General features: G+C 37.6%; 1 protein-coding gene across 2 annotated transcripts; it reads left to right on the forward strand.

The window, feature by feature from the left end:
- The first annotated feature begins 5146 nt into the window (after window positions 1–5146).
- LOC145783417 (uncharacterized) lies at window positions 5147–19518 on the forward strand. 2 transcript variants are annotated; one of them, XM_082595290.1, is made up of 9 exons: window positions 5147–5248; window positions 5475–5892; window positions 7879–8048; window positions 10271–10436; window positions 13476–13599; window positions 13926–13997; window positions 16467–17088; window positions 17515–17660; window positions 18896–19518. In XM_082595290.1, exons 2-9 carry the CDS (start codon window positions 5483–5485, stop codon window positions 19352–19354), a joined length of 2169 nt encoding a protein of 722 aa, XP_082451416.1. In that variant the 5' UTR covers window positions 5147–5248; window positions 5475–5482; the 3' UTR covers window positions 19355–19518. The 2 variants fall into 2 exon arrangements, with proteins under 2 accessions (XP_082451416.1, XP_082451417.1); XM_082595291.1 differs by lacking the exon at window positions 5147–5248 and having other exon boundaries at window positions 5354–5892; window positions 7879–8000.
- The last annotated feature ends 826 nt before the right edge of the window (window positions 19519–20344 follow it).

The following is a 20344-nucleotide window of genomic DNA, read 5'->3' on the forward strand; positions in this document are numbered from 1 at the left end:
TTGGCTCAATATTTTACTTTATAAAGTGAACAATAACAGGCCTATAATTTTTTCCGTTTTATAACTCAAATTGTTGTTGATTGAATTACTTTTCAGTGGTAGGCTAAGTAGCAAAAGTCAAAATTTTTTAAGGACCTCGTCTGTCCACGAATCAAAGAATAAAGTAAATCAGGAACTGCGACACAATTAAACCATATTGACTCATAAAAGCAAGAAATATGTCAATTAGAGATGTAAAAAAACGTTTTTTTTTGTTTTAAAAAAAACGAGCTCGTTTTTTTGTTTTTTATCGTTTTTTTTGTTTTTTATTCGTCTTTTTTTGTGTTTTTTACCTATTTTGACATTAAATGTCACAATATGTAGCAATTAAGTAATCTCATTGCAATAACACAACAGATTATTCCTCTGAGGACCCTGATCTTGCATAACTACTTCGTAGCAGACAAATAGACTCTTACTACATCAGATTTTTGTTAGTTTCATTAAATTTGTTCTTGTTCCCAAATAAAATAAGTTTTCATCTTTGATGTTTGTTTTGTATCTTTCTCCTGCATTGCGGGAATATGGGTAAAACTTTATACTTGTCAGGAAAAGTAATAAGAAGCATTTATTCACTCTGTGAACACTGAGCATTGCTGAAAAACTCCACTTTAAAGGAAAAATTTCTTCATTCAGGGTTGGTAGTTACTAACCATAGTCAACATGGGTGGTCGGTATTTGAAAGAAACATTAACCTAAACTTTTTCTGACAAATGCACTTACTTCTGACAGCTAAAAATATCAGTGATAAGATCTCTTGCATTATGTCACAGATGATCTGCATCAATGACAAAGTGTCTAAGACCTTACAATCCACGAAAGGAATACTTCTGTTTCAACATTTATAAAGCATATACATCGTTGCCAAGCCATCAGTTAAATAACATGTTTCAACAAGCTTTTGGCAATAGCTTGAAGCATTAGTAAATTACCACAAACAAGGTAATGTGTGTTCTGAATACTGCCATCCAGTAGCATAGCCAAGGGGGGGTTTTTGGGGGTTTCAACCCCCCCCCCTTTGGCACGCGTGTGACGTCACGATATTGAGAATGATGCTTTTAGTCTCTTTATGTCTCTAAAACAAAGTTTGCCTAATTTTGAACGAAACTGCATTAAAAGAGCGAGTTTTACCAATACCAAACATTCAAATATCAGAAGAAAACATATAAAGACTTAGCTTTATTTCCGAAAAATGCCGAAGAAAGCATGATCTTATCTTTTTGCTATGCCACCGGAGAGCACTATTTTACAAGAATATTCATACCCACATTTTTGTTGAAAATGCTCTCAGAATGCACCAAATTCAAAGTAAAAATTTTCTGGGGGAGGCCCCTCAGACCCCCCACCGGTGGGTGTGGTCTTAGTCACAGCTGTGACAACACGGCCCGTGGTATGAAATCAGGTGGTTTCAACAACCATGTGTATATCTCTACTTACATGTCTTATCTGTTTGGTATGATGAAAAGAGCAGGCTTAAAGCTAACGAATGGTATCTTTCCTGATCAGTTATGATCATACCTTAGTTTGCCAGACCATTTTTTAGTTTAGTTATAAACCTGATTTTGCCCAAAATTCAATGGCACTCCTCATAATTTCTGCTGTGGTGACAAATTTATTAATCTTCACTGCTTGTAAGAAAGAGAACTGAAAACTATGCCTTCCATTGAAAACTCGTGGTTATACGCTTGGGTTATCACATGGAAATCGTGCTGTGACAACACGCCCCTGTGACAACACGCCCCACTTTGCCCTACAAGAATAACAAGTAGGCTAGCTTCCATAAAGGGCACTTCCATAAAAGGAAAAAGAAATTAACTCATCCACATTATGTCATGTATCAAATTGCATTAATTCAATGTTTGTCAGGTCTACTGCCACAACACATGCCTGAGAATGAAGAAGAAAGTGAAACAACGTAGGGCTATGCAGAAAAACATATGCTGCTGCTAAGCACAAACACTTAAGAATTTCAGCACACCAATAAAACCATTTTTATTAGTTTAACGTTTTTCAAGAGCACTAGAATGAAACTAAGCTGCAAATTGTAAAAAGTTTGTAACTTTTCCAGAAAAATATGAATAAAAACAAAAAAACGCGTGTTTTTTTTTGCCCAAGTTTTTTTTTTAAAAAAACACGTTTTTTTTTTTAAAAACGGTTCGTTTTTTTTGGATTTACAACTCTAGTCACAATGCCCACTTAGATCAGTAATAACTTTTATCGCAAGTTGTCCTTGTTTATTCATTGTTACGTATTTAAATAATTCTTATAAAACACTCCCTTTTCACAAACGTGGTCTTTTTGAAAATCCTCAGTTTGGATTTTAGGAATAGCCTATAGGCCTACTGACATTCTGTAATACAAAAATGCCTAAGCAGGCTAAATAGTCTTCAGCAAAAGTTAAACAGATTTGTCCAAAAAACACCTTGACTTTTCAACAAAATATTACGTTTGGGTCTGAAATCGACAAAATATTATGTTTGGATAACTGGTATCAATTCAAGGAAGAACTGTGCCCTCCACAAATAAGCAATTTCGTTAGGTTAAAATTTGTTAAAAATAAAGTCAAAAAAATTTTTTTTAGGTCAAAATAAAAATGGCCTTTTTCAGTTCAGTTCAGTTTGTTTTCATTTCTGACCATCACAACGAAAAAAACAATATATGACAAACATAGCAGAGGTCTAGAAAAAGGTAGAAGCGACAAAACGCGGACGTTAAAACGTGCATAATACCAAAGCAGGACAATCAGTTTGAAATATGGCATTAGACATCCAATGACCATTTAAAATCTCAATAAAACTATCCTTACACGTAAAATATATAAAATCTAAAAATCTAAAATATAAATCTATAAAATCTAAAATATAAAAAAATATATTGAATCGAAAAATTTTGGCATGTTCGGAGCAAAAGAAGCAGAGGTGCTCTACACTGTAGTCTGTAGCAGTGATGTACGCGCATACAAAAAATGTTGACGCCGTCAGCGTTAACACAAACGTTAGAAAAACCATACGCCGTATGCGTCAACGAAACTTGTAAAAAAAGTTGGCAGCGTCAGCGCGTACACTAGCGTAAACTAATTTTGTTTGCTCGGTGCCAAACGTTCACACGGTATAAACCACTCGAAACAAACAAGTTTTATTTTGAATTTCCACGAAGAAACTCAAGCATCTGAAAGTGTTCATCTGACATTTTGCTGTGTTTTGGTTCCAATATGTCTTTGCCCATTGAAAACATTCTTTCAACTGCAGCGCTGGAAGGTATTGGCGTGTTGTAGCGAAAAAACGACATTAAAAAGTATGCGTTGACGCTATGCGCTAAAAAACCTCGAAAACTTTATGGCGTAGCCTCAAGCGCAAACTATCCAAAAAAATGTGGCCACAAGCGTTAGCGTAAACAAAAAGTGTACGCCGCATGTATACAGCGTATACGTACATCTCTGGAAATAGCCTACTTCTAAACTCACCCAAATAACAAAACTTCGTCCTTTTTACATTGATTCAACACCTGCAGACGTTGATGCAATCTAAAAAAAGGCTGATTTTGGTGTCTAATAAATGGTGAGGTAAATACAAAATAAACAAAACAAAATCGTTACCATCTCCAAATTTTCGTTTCATTCAGAGTAAAAAGTATGTCAATAATAATAATGTTATGGTTTTATTTATTGTCGCTCTACAACAGCTAAGGTCTTTTAGGGACAGGGCTCATTTTCAATTTAATATCAGGTTTACGATGTCATCACATTAATACCCGACTCATTCTCACTGCGTTATGCAAGAAAGAACACAATCGGTATCGTATTTATAGTCTTCGGTTTGACCCGACCTGGAATCGATCTCCGATCTACCAGCACCAGAGCCGCAGGCGAAGCCACTCGGCTACTGAGCTGGTTAAAAAAGCATGTAATAATAATGTTATGGTTTTATTTATTGTCGCTCTACAACAGCTAAGGTCTTTTAGCGACAGGGCTCATTTTTAATTTGTATCAGGTCTTCTTCTTCTTCTCTCGTTTGACTTGTAGTAGCTTAGATTGGCAATGCCTCATCGTGCAGCCATGATACGGTAGTTGGGTCCAGTTTTCGAATACCAATGATTCCACTTGGGGGCCGTAAGATGGGACATTCGTGGAGTATGTGTTGCATTGTTTGTTCTACCGCTCCGCAGACACATATCGGCGTATTATGCAACCCCCACCTAAATAGATTAGCTCCAGTGCAGCCAACGTCACATCTGATCCTGTTCAATGTGACCCATGCCTTTTTTGAGAGGTCTGCTCCAGGAGGGATGGAGAGTGCTGGTATAACTAAAAACTGGGGAAGGATATGTGGCAGCTCTATCCATTCCTGGGCCCATGTCTCCATGCAGCTGAAGTTCTTATCCACAAGCTGTTAGCATATCGATGGAATGGGCGCCTTGATGACAGGCGTTGGGGTCTTGTATTGGGGCTCAAGTTGTCAACCTCCACGTGGTGAGCCCTGGATTCGACTGATGACAACAAACCGACAAGTAGTTGTATCAGGTTTACGATGTTATCACATTATTACCCAACTCATTCTCACTGCGCTATGCAGGATAGAACACAATCGGTACCGTTTTTAAAGTCTTCGGTTTGACCCGACCTGGAATCGATCTCAGATCTACCAGCACCAGAGCCGAAGGCGAAACCACTCGGCCACTGAGCTGGTAAAAAAAAAAGAAAAAAAGTATGTCCTAACACTTTACACAGTATTAGGATTTTATAAATGGAAAGCAAAAGCCGGTAGGCTGTCGCACAAAGTAGATCTACCTGAAGGGCAACAACAAACTGTTGTTTGATAGATGTTGAAACTATGTTAAAACATTGATTTGTTTGGAATTTAGCTAGCACAAATCTTTGATTAAAAGCAGAGTGAAAAGTGAGAAATGTTGATCACCATCGCATTGCGGTGTTTTAGTACTTGCGTGAACTGAAGAGTGGTAGATAAAAAAATGTATGCAAAACGTCATAATGAAATACAATACACCAATTTTTTTTTATTAATATTGTGTTTCTTACGACATAATGTATTCCAGAATAATAGCACAGTTATGCATTGTTAAATTTTACAGAATTTTATTCAAAAATTTATTTCAAAGTACCAGTCTTGTAAAGTTTGTAGCCTGTTGTTTAGCAAAGTTTGAAGTTATAGCAATTTCTATGTCTTTTCTATTTGCCCAGGTGACTTGAAAGGTGAGCAATGCATCGGCTAAAAACGAATGTCTGTTGGTTATGTTGCTAAAATTAGGTGTCGCATTTTCCATTTATGTGGACTACAAAAGTCCGACTTACTGGCAGCCTTAAAATTATGGTCTTCAGCTTTTAGGTTATATTTTCTACCGAGAAGGTATAAAATTGCAATGCATATTCAAATACTTTGATAACTTTGTTGTAATACGTAAATCTTTGGAAAAACTAGGTGAAAACATGCAAAGTCGTGATGAATTTGAAGTTTTTACCAAAAGTGGCACATCTGGAAGTTTAACGTTAATCATGAAGAAGAAGCCAAATCAGGACGTTGTATCATCTTCCAAAGATCGCATTCTTGTTGGAATGTCTGAAGACGGCTTAAAGTGTAAACAGACTCGTCCAGCGGATGCCAGTTATACAAAGGCAGTCACTAAAAGATCTAGAAAGGATCTTCGATTTAATACGAAGGTTCGTGTCGTCCGTAAGACCGTGTTCCCATTGGGAAGATATGATGACAGTTGTAGGTCACACACCAGGCCGGAAATAAGTTATGAAGCATTGATTCAAATGGCGTTTGCCGACATGTATGAAAAACACAACGTGAAGTTTTTGAGAGTTTGTGAAATTGCGGATTGGCTGAGAGAAAAGTAAGTCATAATTTTTAACTGATTGTTGTTTTACACGTAACAAACCTTTGTTGACAATGTATATCAGCATGATTCCATGCAATTTGTTAACCAGGATTTTATTGTTTGGCTGTGGTATGCAGACTGCATTTAACACAACTGTATTTGATAAAAAATAAATCAAAATGCCTATACCCTACTTTGCAATAACTTAAGGTGTGCAATCTGCATGTTAAGGGAGGGGACTACAGACAAAAGCCTTCACTAGTCTAAGAGTAGGTGTGGATAACATTCGCTAGAGACGAAGTTTGCTAGTTGGTAATGTGATAATTTTAGAAGTTTATGACACGCCTGCCGGAGTATCTACTAGGCTAGATAAATGTGTGGTCCAGTTTGTGGTTTATTTCCAGAGGTGGGCAAAGTTACTTTCAAAAGTAACTGAGTTACAGTTACAGTTACTTGGCCAAAATAGTAACTGAGTTACCGTTACAGTTACCGATTTCAAAAATGTAACTAGTTACAGTTACTAGTTACAGTTACTAGTTACTTTTAGTTACTCATAAATCTCAACATAAACGCTGTAATCCAAATTTAAACAAACAATTATTTGCAGGAGGCGCATCCATTCTCCTCAACATTTATTAGATGTATCACGCACCCTGTGGTGCAAATTCTTTTCTAGTTACGCAGTTGCCTTTTCCTAATGTAGTTTGTTTTCCGTCTGTCTGTTTTCCACACTATTGCTTATAATCGTTGCGTGTTTCTTGATGCTTATAGTCAGTTAGTTATAGTTGCTTTCAAAAAGTTTAAATATATTGGTACAAAAAAGAAAACTCTCTCCCGAAACTATATTCTCTTTAAATGCTCGAAACAAAGGAAATAATTTGTTTTCTCTGCTATGACTCGAAGTTACTTAGACATCGACTTCCAATTTTGAATCGAGAAAACAATGATGTGATAAGGTTGCGAACAGTGAACGTAACACCGAGACTCCGGGTCCTAAATAGGCTACTCCAAAAATACGACTCCTGTACACCTCTGGCAGCTATACGACAAGCATGAACTGAGCTATCAAGTGTCGCCAAACACTTTTGCTAAACATTGCATAGAAAGTCACATACTGATCAATCACCAAAAGCAATTAATTTAACCAAATCAGTTCTCAAAAAGCGCTAAAAAAAGCCAAATCGCCAAACCATAAATATGAAGCCAAACGTCTTAAAAAATCGCCAGATTTCTGGATTTTGGCGATGAATTTGCCAATATGGCAATTCTGCTCCATAAGATCACAAAACAAGAGCGCCGCGCATGAACAGTGCTGCTCCGATACAGCTGCGAGAAGAATGCATTATTGAGCAACGCGCAGCAAACACGCATAAAGCATGACACAAACATGTGCAGAGTAATGGACGGCAATTAGAAACATAAATTTCAATACAAAAGTAACTTGTAACTGTAACTGTTGAAAAAGTGCTAAAATAGGAACTAGTTACCGCGTTTCGTTACTTTTGGAAAATAGTAACGAAGTTACCGTTACAGTTACTCAAAAAGTAACTAGTTACAGTAACTAGTTACTTTTGTAACTAGTTACTGCCCACCTCTGTTTATTTCTAATACGGCTGATGAGTCGGGAGAACAATATACAACTCCTGCTCCTCGGTTTACAATCGTCCGACTTCGGTATTGCCAGATTTTTCTGAACTTTGTTCTTTTTAATTAAAAAAAAATAATAATTTTACTTATGTTGTAATTATACTTGAAACGGTGACTTTCACAAAATTAACAGAACAAGAAAGCATATTTTGAAAAAATGTATTGCAGACAAAAATTTTGATTACTTAACAAATGTAGATAATTTTTGTGCAGAATAGCTCTTGCTTTAATGTTGAACACCATTATAACGATGTAAAAATTACATTAATTTCAAACTTTCACTTTCAAGCTGCAACTTTCTGTCTTGTTTAAAGGACGTCTTCTTTGAAACGCTAATAAGCAATTGTTTCTCAGATTTCCATACTTTTGCACCATCAAATATCTACCACAATGCATCACGTATCGCCTGGTCTCAAGCAGCTTATTCCAGAGGTTTCATGTAGAAGGCAGAGCTGTTTGGTCCCGCTGTGTTCGAGGTAAAGCCACGAAGCACTTAAAAAGAAGTCGTGAAGTTAATGTGTACGGTAGGTGTATAGCATAGGCAGAGATCAGAGGTGGGCAGTAACTAGTTACTTTTTGAGTAACTGTAACGGTAACTTCGTTACTATTTTCCAAAAGTAACGAAACGCGGTAACTAGTTCCTATTTTAGCACTTTTTCAACAGTTACTGTTACAAGTTACTTTTGTATTGAAATGTCTGTTTCTAATTGCCGTCCATTTCTCTGCACATGTTTGTGTCATGCTTTATGCGTGTTTGCTGCGCGTTGCGCAATAATGCATTCTTCTCGCAGCTGTATCGGAGCAGCACTGCCCATGCGCGGCGCTCTTGTTTTGTGATCTTACGGAGCAGGATTGCCATATTGGCGAATTCATCGCCAAAATCCAGAAATCTAGCGATTTTTTAAGACGTTTGGCTTCATATTTATGGTTTGGCGATATGGCTCTTTTTTGGCGCTTTTTGAGAACTGATTTGGCTAAATTAATTGCTTTTGGTGATTGATCAATATGTGACTTTCTATGCAATGTTTAGAAAAAGTGTTTGGCAACGCTTGATAGCTCAGTTCATGCTTGACGTATAGCTGCCAGAGGTGTACAGGAGCTGTAGTTTTGGAGTATTTAGGACCCGGAGTCTCGGTGTTACGTTCACTGTTCGCAACCTTATTACATCATTGTTTTCTCGATTCAAAATCGGAAGTCGATGTCTAAGTAACTTCGAGTCATAGCAGGGAAAACAAATTATTCCCTTTGTTTCGAGCATTTAAAGAGAATATAGTTTCGGGAGAGAGTTTGCTTTTTTGTACCAAAGACAGGCAAAACACAACAATACCACAGGGTTGAGCATTATAACAATATATTTTACATATTTACAAATCAGTCAAACGTTTTCGGCTTAACTTAAGCCCTCATCAGGAATCTGAAAATATGTAGGCTATAAATTGCAATAAATTTAAACTTTTTGAAAGTAACTAACTAACTGACTATATAAGCATCAAGAAACACGCAACGATTATAAGCAATAGTGTGGAAAACAGACAGACGGAAAACAAAATTACATTAGGAAAAGGCAACTGCGTAACTAGAAAAGAATTTGCACTACAGGGTGCGTGATAGGCCTACATCTAATAAATGTTGAGGAGAATGGATGCGCCTCCCGCAAATAATTGTTTGTTTAAACTTGGATTACAGCGTTTATGTTGAGATTTATGAGTAACTGAAAGTAACTAGTAACTGTAACTAGTTACATTTTTGAAATCGGTATCTGTAACGGTAACTCAGTTACTATTTTGGCCAAGTAACTGTAACTCAGTTACTTTTAAAAGTAACTTTGCCCACCTCTGGTAGACTTGCGGCGTAGACTTTTTGTTTACGCTAACGCTTACGGCCACATTTTTCTGGATAGTTGTCGCTTGAGGCTACGCCGTAAAGTTTTCGCGGATTTTTAGCGTATAGCGTCAACGTATACTTTTTAATGTCTTTTTTTCGCTACAACACGCCAATACCTTCCAGCGCTGCAGTTGAAAGAATGTTTTTAATGGGCAAAGACATATTGAAATCAAAACGCAGCAAAATGTCAGATGAACATTTTCAGATGCTTGTGTTTCTTCGTGGAAATTCAAAATAAAACTTGTTTGTTTCGAGTGGTTTATATCGTGTGAATGTTTGGCACCGAGCAAACAAAATTAGTTTACGCTAATGTAGCCTATGCGCAGACGCTGACGCCGCCAACTTTTTTAGGCTACAAGTTACGTTGACGCATACGGCGTATGGTTTTTCGAACGTTTGCGTTTACGCTGACGGCGTCAATATTTATTGTATACGCATACATCACTGAGCATAGGTATATGTAGTTACAACTGTTTGATGAGCAATACTTTAAAAGGGTGGTTTTAGTTGTGCATTTGCTATCGGCCACGGTACCGTACTTGTATGCAACACCTGGTACTTTTGAAGGTAGCCCTATTTATCTCCGGTAGGACTAAAATATGACCTCTTTGAAGAAGATTTGTCCTCTTTTTTTTTTTAAGAAAAAACAATCGTTCTCCAAGGACACCCAAAAATGCTCAAATATCCTCTTTTTTGGCATTCTTGTTTACAGAAAAAAATCAAGGTACATACCTTGATTTTGGCTACTTGGAAATGTTCCCTGATTTGTCACATTTTGCAGGTTTTGAGTGAAGTGCGACTCTCCACTTTAAAATTACTGCAAACTGATCCTTTTTAGAAACTAGATTTAAAATTATTTCAGTAAATCGGGCGGATTCCACAAAGCCAGCTAACCTCGATCAATGTGCTTCTCCACGTCTGCCGAGAATTCGCAAGAAACCTGACTTCTTCTGTGTCAAGTGGGATAGCAGGAAGCGTAAAGCCGTACCAGACTGCAAGCACCGCTACCTCAAGCCAAGGCCCAAGAAGTGAGTGCCCAGCTTACATTTTTATAATAAGATTGCTGCATTCCCTCAGGGCCGTTCAATTGTAATCCTACGCTTTTTTTATTGTTTGAAAGTTTTCTTGTATACAATAGTTGATATGTAGCCTACGGTGCGGTGTCGGTATCGAAACCGCAATTTGTACGAGAAGTTAGTATTCAGGCCTACATACTTCGTTATTTAAAAATGGAATTCTTAAAGCCATATCTAACAGGCTACTCGTATCGATAATTATAACATCTAAAATTACTGAATATACAAAATATTTATTTTGTTATTTCAACATGTATTTCAACTTTATTCAAACTAGCCTTGAACAACCGAAACAACCCTTCGTAAATCCCTACGTTTGCTGAGGTAATTGCGCTGCATTTTTTTTTTCGCACACACATTGCGCGCACATTTTTTCTCTATTTTTTGAAACTATTTGAATGAATATTCCACAGAAAAAATTTGGGAATTTTCTTTCCACACTCGGCGGCAAAAGTGTTGAAAACAGTTTTTTCAGCTCTGTTATAAAAACGTGTCTACTTAAATATTTAAGAATTTTTTGAAAATTTTTGCTTCTCTTAGTTTTGAACATTGGTGAGCAATAGATCACAGGTTCATACTCTAGGCAGTGGCTCCGAGAGGGGGGGGGAAGTCGGGCCAGTTTCCCCCCTAGCAAAACATTGTAAAGGAAAAACGAGTAGTTTTTTGTGTTTTTACTTTTGAGGAGGCCCAATTTTACAACTGCTAAAATAAAAATGTACCAACTTTATAACAATATAAATAAATGAAGCAAGTTCTCTTTCATTTTCTCCTAATATAGCCTACAGTAGACTGTACATACATTAATATGATACATTTTAACTTACCTTATTGTAGGCTAAATAACCTAGTTGTTGCAAACATTTAGTGAAGAACGTGGTTTTAGCACATTAAAACTCGTAAAAAATTATTTGCCCTTCACCATGACTCAAAACCGATCGAACAGCTTATGCATTTTGTGCATCAACTCAGGCGTTGCAAACCCTTGATTATTTGATACTATGATCCGTAACTTTGCCTTGCAAAAGGTCTAAAAAAGATTGAATTGCATATACATGCTTTGTTGAGCTATTTTCGTTGCCTATAGCCTAGGCCAGTGGTTCTCAACCGCCGGTCTGCCATCCGCTTTTCGCTTCGTTGTTTTATGCACAATTTTATGCCATTTTTACTGTAATGTTCGCCTGTAAAGCTAGACTTATTTCTTGCAGTCGTGTTGTTCAACTGATCGTACAAACAGTAACGGATCTAGGGAGGGCACTTGATCACGAGCCCCATCCAAAACTGAGACAAAACAATGTAATTTTTTCTATTTCAAAAAAGAAATTTCGCTTGCTTTGCTTGCTCAATCATTTTATTTACCTAACCAGCGGCGTAGGAATCGCCTGGTGTTGTAGCTAGATATAAATGGTGTGAACTTTTGTGCCTCTCAAAAACTGAAAAAGTAATACAAAATTCAAAGTAGAACACAATGCTCACCGAAGTGCAGTAGTCAACAATTTAATTAACCTATTCCAGTGTTTACAGAAGTATGAAGTAAAATGCGCCATGTGCAGGCCAACCTACTAGTAACTAGACCCACGTGGTAAGGTGGTGACACCGCGGAGGGATAACAAAACTTCCCAGAATAATTATATAAGACTAGTCACAACTTTCGTCAATGGTGTACTACTAAAACCATGTCCCATAAAAAATTGATTTGAAATTTAATTTCAAGTGTAAACCAGACTTTGTGACATAGCTTTTACAGAAATCTAGATTTTAATTGGATGCATTAAGTCAAATAGGCTACGAAGTGCGAATCTTATGCGAAAAGACAGAATATTGGTGTAGCCTGCAGTACATATAGCCTACACAAAAAGCGACCTAAACAAGCGTAAAATTTGGATTTCGAAAATCTACATTGTTTATTTCGTTAAGAATTTTTGTGTCATTTAAATTGTGGTGCCCTTCATGTTTTTTTTCTGGATCCGCTATTGCGTACAAACCAGAACTTTTGTATCATTCATTTCAATCTGAGCAGTAGATATTTATACGACCTATATTTTTTACAGGCAACTTTAAAATAAATTTTGTCCTAGCACACACTAAAATATTTGCCTAGGCCACACTGAATATTTGAGTATAGTTTTGAATAAGTTTTTTTTTTATTTCTTACCGCTCCTCTTCTAAAATAAACGTGCCTTCGATACTGTGATTACCGGTTGGCAAAAAGATTTTTAAATTTTTATTGTCCGGCAGTGTCAAAGGTTAAGAAACACTGGCCTAGGCTATTGTGTTTTTTACAATTTTTCCTAGACAAAATAGTTAGCAACAATGGTATTTCTGCTGCAAATAGGTTATATTCGAGAAATTGTGAAGATTTTTAATATCGAGAGAAGTTTGTTTTTATCCACATCGATACGTTGTTGAGATCGAATGTTGAAAGGAAATCAATTTCACGCCAATAAAAGAAGGCCAAGTTTATTGATACGAACATGCAACGCATAATAATTTTTTTTTTGCTAAAAAATATTTTGTTAGGGCCCATTTTTCGTATTGTTTCCCGACCTGTCCTTATTTCTCTCGGAGGCCCTGACTCTAGGCAGGTGTTGTTACGACTTACGTGACATGTCAATTCCAAAAGCGCAATAGGCTCATGAATGATATCTGATTTGTTTGCTGAAATAGAGCACTTTCAAGTTAGCATGTTCGTTTTGCCCCGCCTTCCCTTAAATGACCACAGTAGAGCTTTAAGTGGTCTACGAGCCTACGACAAAAACCTCAACAAAAGTCCTCCTTAAGAAAGATTAGGCCTACAGGCTGCGTGGAGATTTATGACAAAATAGCCTAATAATAAGTTTACGTTAGTTTTTAACATAAAATGTGGCAATGCGGGGTCCCTTGCTCTGGGGCCCCGGTGGCTTGCACCGATTGAACCAGTGGTAGTTACGGCCCTGCTAGGTAGGCTAGTGGTTATTGTTGGTTAACGAAGTAGCCTATATTTTTTTTATACAGAAGCGATTTTCCCGCAACAAGCGAAGAGAAGCAGGAATGGAAAGCTCATCTTGAGTACTTGGATAATGTTCATTCTGTCGTCAAGCCTTTGACCCCGGACGCGGTTCACAGTGGTGCAAAAAAAGTAATCACACTTTTTGTGGAAGTTGGAAATATCTTTGGAAACTCTGTCACTTGTTGAGTTAATCTTCAATGGATTTCGCTGCACAGTTTGTTAACAGAACCAGCGAATATGTCCATGGGGTGGTAGAAAGAAAAGACACCACCGACAATCGCATTTTAATGTGCAGTTTGTTGCAGTTAAATAATAATTGTAACCTACATTCCCAAAAAATGTATCTTTTTGGATTTGAGCCGAGTCGGTTACCATACAAAACTATCGTTTGGACGTGTAGCGGCTGTGAAATCTTTTTGTTTGCAACGACACAATTTTATCTGTTTTTTTTATAGGCTCCGTTCTCTAGAAAGAGTACGCAAAAGCTTCTGAAGTACTTGGTCGGTTGCGACTTAAATGTGACAGAGGTGAGGACATGCACACTTTGAAATAAATATTACTTTCACGATCAGTCAAAAATTATTATTCACACATAGCCATGGTTTTGTGAATTTCAGCTTTCTATTGTTCAATTCATGCTCCAAAGAGAGATTAAAAAAGCTAAGTTATTAACAAAACATTTTTCTACCAGAGCTCTTTTCTGGCATTCAAATTCTCGCGCTCGGCAGCCCAAAGAAAAATCCGTGTTTTTAAAATCGGTTAAATAAATCGTGCTTTTGCGTTCATTCGGACGTGGACGTCGACTCAGGTAACAACGCAAACAAGGCCCTGAAACACATTTACATTTAAGTGTAGCCTATTGCTTCCCAAGTAGGTACTTGTTTGTTTCACGAGTAAGCCTAGATGTAGACTGTAGCCTAGAGCTATAACCTTCGAGTTTTTTTAGTTCGACGCTTAGCCTTTTTGCGAAAGTTTTATCAGCATTATTTCTCGTCGGCTTGTGAAAGACTTTGCCTTGTTTATGAAAAGGTTGTGAATGTGAGTGAAGAGAAAAACGTTTCACGAACAAATGCGAATGGAGAAAAAAGTTTCAAATACCAACGGAGTGGAGAAATGTTGGTTTGTGGAAGTAGTCGGTGACCGAACATGGCCTACGGCGCGGTAGTTTCGGAGGCCATTTAACAATTTCTCGGCGGCCATCATGGTCGCCGGAAGTTTAGAGACCCGAATTGTTATCAGTTAAATCTAAGTAGAACAAACAGTATGTATACTGTAGCTTACTTAGGCTAAGTGTGTTTTCGTCGTAGCCTACTTATGTTTAAATAGTTTCTTGTTTAACTCACTCTGTGTAAACCAGAGGCGTGCAACATACGGCCCGCGGGCCAGAGCACGGCCCGCGGTACCCATTTACGTGGCCCGCACATTCTTCATCAAGTAGCCCATTATTTTTAAATACTTTTCACTGTTAGATCGGAGGATGTTGTTATTTGTAACGTCATCATTAGCATTATTGACTTTTAACATTATTACATCATTAGCATTATTGTTGCGTCATTAGTAAGCGTTGTAGAAAACCGCCTTGTTCTTCTGGCAATAATTCAGTAACATAAATCTTACTTTATGGGTGCAGTGTGGTGAATATATTAATATTTATTCTACAAAAAGCTTAGCATAGTAAAAATGTCTACAAGTAAGAAAAGAAAGGTTGATTATGAAAGGCGGAAGTTCAACAATGAGTGGTGTATAAATTACTTCGTTGTTTAACACAATCAGGCTCGGTGGCTCAGTTGTTAGTGCGCCCGCCTCTGAAGCGGTAGGCATGGGTTCGATACCTTGTCGGGTCATACCAAAGACTTTTTAAAAATGGTACTGAATCTAATTTCTGCTTGGCACTGAGCAATAGAGTGGATTCGGGTAATAATGTGGTAGGCACTTTAACATTACCCACTCGTCGAAAAGGTACGCAATCATGCGTAACATGTTCATTCGCGATTCAGCTGATTTCAGTCATGTGACTCGACACGTGATATTCTGATCGAAAAATTTTGATACAAAGAAATTTAACTGAAACCAGCGTTGCCTAATGGTTAGGGCAGAGGAGTAGTAATTTCGATTTCGTGGGTTCGATTTCCACCCTCTGCTAATACTATTTTTTCTTCTGCAACTGAACTGAGTGCAAGAAGGATCTTAATGGTAGCCACTTTAACAAGTCGAAATTGTGACTAAAACACAAAGCAATTTCACATTGAAAAGCAGGCACTCTTCGACGAGTGGGTGATGTAAAAGTGCCTACCTAATAATGTACTCAGTTGCGCCTCTAGACGGCTGCATTGACACTGTCTGCTTTGTAAAGCGCTGTAGAGCAACGCATTCTGCGATGAATACAGCGCTATATAAAAACTAACATTATTATTATTAATCAAGATGTTGTTTGCCTGATTTGTCAAAACACAGTAATGAAAGAGTACAATATCAAGCGACACTACTGTGCAAAACACTCTGCTAATTATGATAGCATTGTGGGTCAATTACGGGTTGACAAAATGCAGCAGTTGAAAAAGTCTTTGAGCAAACAGCAAGAGATATTTCACGGTTACAAGAAAGACATTGAGCTTGTTACAAAACTGAGCTTCAAGATATCTGAAACTCAATGTGTAGCTTGATTGTGCGTACTTTTCCATTAAATAAATTGTTCATATAAATTCATGTGTTATTTGATAGACTGGCCCTCAGCATCATTATAATTGTACGATGTGGCCCATTGCGATAAACAGTTGCACGCCCCTGGTGTAAACGAAAACGACGTAACTGAACGACGAAAGCCTAGTTTAAGTCTTAACAATCGCACTATCTTTTTGTTTATGCGCATTACGTTTCATCAATTTCAACAACAAAAGGTCATGTTTGATTTCGATACTGTAAGTGGTTTATCAAAATGTTGTGATTGCAATGGCATAAAAATACTTTTAGCACTGATTTTAACACATTTTTTTTAGGATGCTACTCCAGATGCAACTGATGTTTCTTGTCCTGAGTTCACCAAGCATTGCATGTTTGCATACCTTGGTCTTGTCTCAGCAAAAATAGCTGCAGGAGATGGAACAAAGGACACAAAGATGGCGGTTTATCTCCAGCGACACGAGTGTCGTAGTCGTCGACCATTAACATACGACGACAACGAAGACCAAACTCTTATCAATACTCCTAAAGGAAAAGATAATTCTACTTCAGAAAGATACGGACCCCCGCAGTTGGATGCAACTGTGAGCTTAGGACTGGACACAAGTGACGAAGATGTCACCAAGGAACGCCGTTTTGTTGAGACTGCTCAAAAAGGATTTCAGACAGCTTTATCTTGCTCATCAGCGATGGAAATCTCAAGATCGATATCTGGCGCGCATAACTCGTGTTCCAGTGGTGCAGTATTTTCTCCCAAAGTTAAAATAGAATCTTCCAAGCATTCTTCGGCAGATATTCAAAGACCGCTGGTCAAAGAAGTGTCAAATTGGACCAGTTTGACTAAAGAACCTATCACTATCAAGCAGGAGGTGGTGGACACCAACATAGCTTTCTCTTCTATGGTTAAACGTAAAAAGAAACGTTTTCCGGCTAAAATGGGTAAGATATTATGTTTTCATAAATCAGTCATTTTTATGCTCAGTTGAAGTGACCTTATTTTTATGAAAATGCTGAGTGCTTGTCGTAATGTAAATTAAACTTCTTTAGATAACTTTCAAAAATTGTTTAAAGCGATAAACTCAAATTGCGGCTTTCGTATTTCTCAAACTCGATCAGGTCTTCACTTGTATATCAAAGAGCAAGCAATCATATTGCAGTCAAAACTGCTGGATATGCCTTGTTTGGTAGCCTATCTTTTAGGCTTATTAGCAATATAGCTTTATTATGAAATTTCTTGCGTGCTTGTGTTGCCTGCAGCTTTATTTCCGACTATTTATCGTTTTCACCCTCTTGTGGCAAACCTAGCTTGTAGTCACTAAAGAAACGCAAAAAATATAGATTTATAACAAAGTATTTTTTATGTAGACGTTAAATCTCATCACACTGCTGCAAATTCTGGAAGGATAAATGAAGGTGCGCACCCCAACGTTCCAGTCGCCTCACATGTTTCGCCACATCTACCGAAAGTTCAATCGGTATTTAGCTTGAAAACTGCATGTCCATTATCGAAGGTAAAATATATGATCTACTGTGATTCTACACTTGAAAGTGAAATGCCAAGCTATTTTTAAAGTCATGCCAAACGGTTGAGGATTTATCAATATAGAGCTTATGGAAATGGATGCAAAGGAATTTATTCTCACACTAGTCAGTTCAATCATAAATAGCTAAAAGTCGATTTCGATCAGCTAGTAGCTAGATCATCTTCAGTTAAGCTTATTCAAATAGTACCTATTTGATTGAACTAATTCGTGTGAGAATAAATTCCTTTGCATTACAAGACATGTAACCGAGTCGTTCATATCTAGCATTGTTGTGGGTTTGACACCTGTCGGAAGATATTTCATTTTCTTGATAGAGCTTATGGATGTTCAGTTTCATGAAGGCGAGTCTTCCTATCTGGGATGTTTTAATCTGATCCAGGATAATCCCGTGCTTTGTATAACAACCGGGAAAGAGTTCTCTCTGGTAATGGAAGCCGCCACTTCAACGGAGCGCCTCATTTTTTTGTAGTGGGAGAGTCACCCAGTGATGATGCTAGACAGGACTTCAGTTCATTGATAGGACACGTTTGTGGTGGGAAAGATAGCTTGACGGTAGAGATTAACTTCTTGGTTATGCGTCAACTTATGCTCAACTATTGGAATTCGATTATTGGCATTGGTGTTCGGAGTGAAATATCTTTCGGTGAAACATGGCAAAAAAATTGAAGGAAGACGATTGAAAATAAAACACAATTCTTCATTTTTCTTATTTTATTTTTTTACTGAGAAGCCTCACTCGAAAAAAAGATAGGCCTATCTTGTTTTCAGAAGTTTGGCAGGCACTCAGAAATAACAAATACTGCAAATATGAAGGAACATGCATTGAGTAGGCTACGCTATTTTGTGAAAAAGTTTCACGCTGATATAGGCTGTATAGTGTATACTAAGTTCTTGTTATAGAATATCATTTACTTTCGTGTGTAGCTTAGTTGCTTATGTTTCTGTTTTTGTGGTGAAAGATTCCAGTCACTCACAAGACGTTTAGATATGAGTGTCACCATATTTTCTCACTTTCTTAAATTAAAAGGTTCATGTAGTTGGGTATAAATTATCAGGATTCAAATTTTGCGCCATCGGCTTTGTTTTTCAGTCCACTTTAGCCAATCTGACACTTCATCCACTTTATGTTTTATAGCTGTTCCATAGAAACAAAACCGGTCTAGCCTAACTGCCTAAAAATATCCGAATTCTTATCTTTGCAGACAAAGCCAACTTCCAGACAAAGATTAGTGGAAAATCGAGCATTTCTTGTGCCAAATAACGCTCGCTCAGATTTGCGTCCATCGTATGGTTTCTGTCATGAAGGCATGTTCTACCAACCAGAGAACATCGCCTTTCCTTTGGATCTACGAGAATTTGTCCCTCCCTATTGGATTCCGAACTCATTGATACAGTATAATGACAAGGCCAGTGCCAGCTTAGAGAGTTACTCGGAACCTACATGGACAAGAGATGTGAAAAAAAGCGTTATGACTACAGTTGTTCCTGCTTATTGCTATGTCTATCCCTTACCCGTCGTTGAATCAGTGTGCCCCCCTGCAAACAATTTGCCATGTTTTGAGCATTATGGGCATCGAGTTTACAGGTCGCCATTTTGTGGCGAGTGCCTTATGAGCCAAAAGGAAAAAAAGAAAAAAAGCAATGTTTTTCACTGGATGTGACCAAAGCTGTGCAGATTCGTTATCGATGAAGTGTGTTTTACACTTTTCCTTATAAAACTAGTGTGTGAACTATTTGTTGCACAAATAGACTGCTTTTTTTGAAACGTTTTAAGTTTAAATGAATAAACCTTTCGTTTCTGAAGTAGCCTACCTAGTGCCAGACATCCACCAATAAAAAGGTTTTCGGATTTTGGACTAAATTAATTCACGTAACAGTGCACTACTTTGTATTATTTCATATAACTATTTATTGTATAGCTTCTCGATGTTGGCCTCTAGGCTTTAGTTGAGTAGGCTACTCTTGACTAGGTAGCCTATTCAATTTTTTCAGTTGGCTTGAAGCACATAGGCTTACATAATAGCCTACTTTCACTAGTCTGTGGATATAGCGACCTGTAGGTTACACAGCAGTGTCGAGCATAGTGTGATTTAACACTCCACTCCTAGTCTACTCTGAAGCCAGACTTTAATCCAGTATTTCTTCAGTTTAGACTCTGAATCCACTCCAAAATAAAATCGTGAGTTAACGTGACACCACTACACAAAATAAATCAAGGGTGCTAAAATCTTTAACTTAACTGTAAACGTTGGTGGCGCACACTCATGACAGAAAGGCTACTGGAAATGCTATAAGCAGGGTTGCCATACCGTCCTTATTTCTAAGATTTGTTCTTATTTTGAAGGGCCAGGTCTTAGAAAACTTAAATGTCCTTATTTTCGACTTTCGTCCTTATTTTGTCTTATTTTCAACAATTACAGAACTTCGATCGTTTTCCTCTGGTATCCGGTGTTGCATAATATTCTAAAATTAGTTTAATTAGATTCCTCTAGTCATCAGATTCTTCAATGCCAAAGTTGGAGTGCGAGTGTGTCTTCTTGACCTGCGAGCGATGCCAGGCGAGACCTCGGCACAGATCACGAACTTTATTCTCTCCTCTATTCAAGAGAATGGCCAAGACATGAAACAGCTGTCATCCTTTTGTGCCTATA

Source organism: Aplidium turbinatum, chromosome 14, assembly GCF_918807975.1.
Source record: "Aplidium turbinatum chromosome 14, kaAplTurb1.1, whole genome shotgun sequence".
NCBI lineage: Eukaryota > Metazoa > Chordata > Ascidiacea > Aplousobranchia > Polyclinidae > Aplidium > Aplidium turbinatum.

What these genes read in the sequence shown, in the direction of transcription:
- LOC145783417 (XM_082595290.1), top strand. Translation starts at nt 5,483, where the DNA reads ATGCAAAGTCGTGATGAATTTGAAGTTTTTACCAAAAGTGGCACATCT. An exon ending in TCGTGAAGTTAATGTGTACG is followed by an intron (nt 8,049 to 10,270) that starts GTAGGTGTATAG and finishes AAATTATTTCAG; the next exon opens with TAAATCGGGCGGATTCCACA. An exon ending in TTCACAGTGGTGCAAAAAAA is followed by an intron (nt 13,600 to 13,925) that starts GTAATCACACTT and finishes TTTTTTTTATAG; the next exon opens with GCTCCGTTCTCTAGAAAGAG.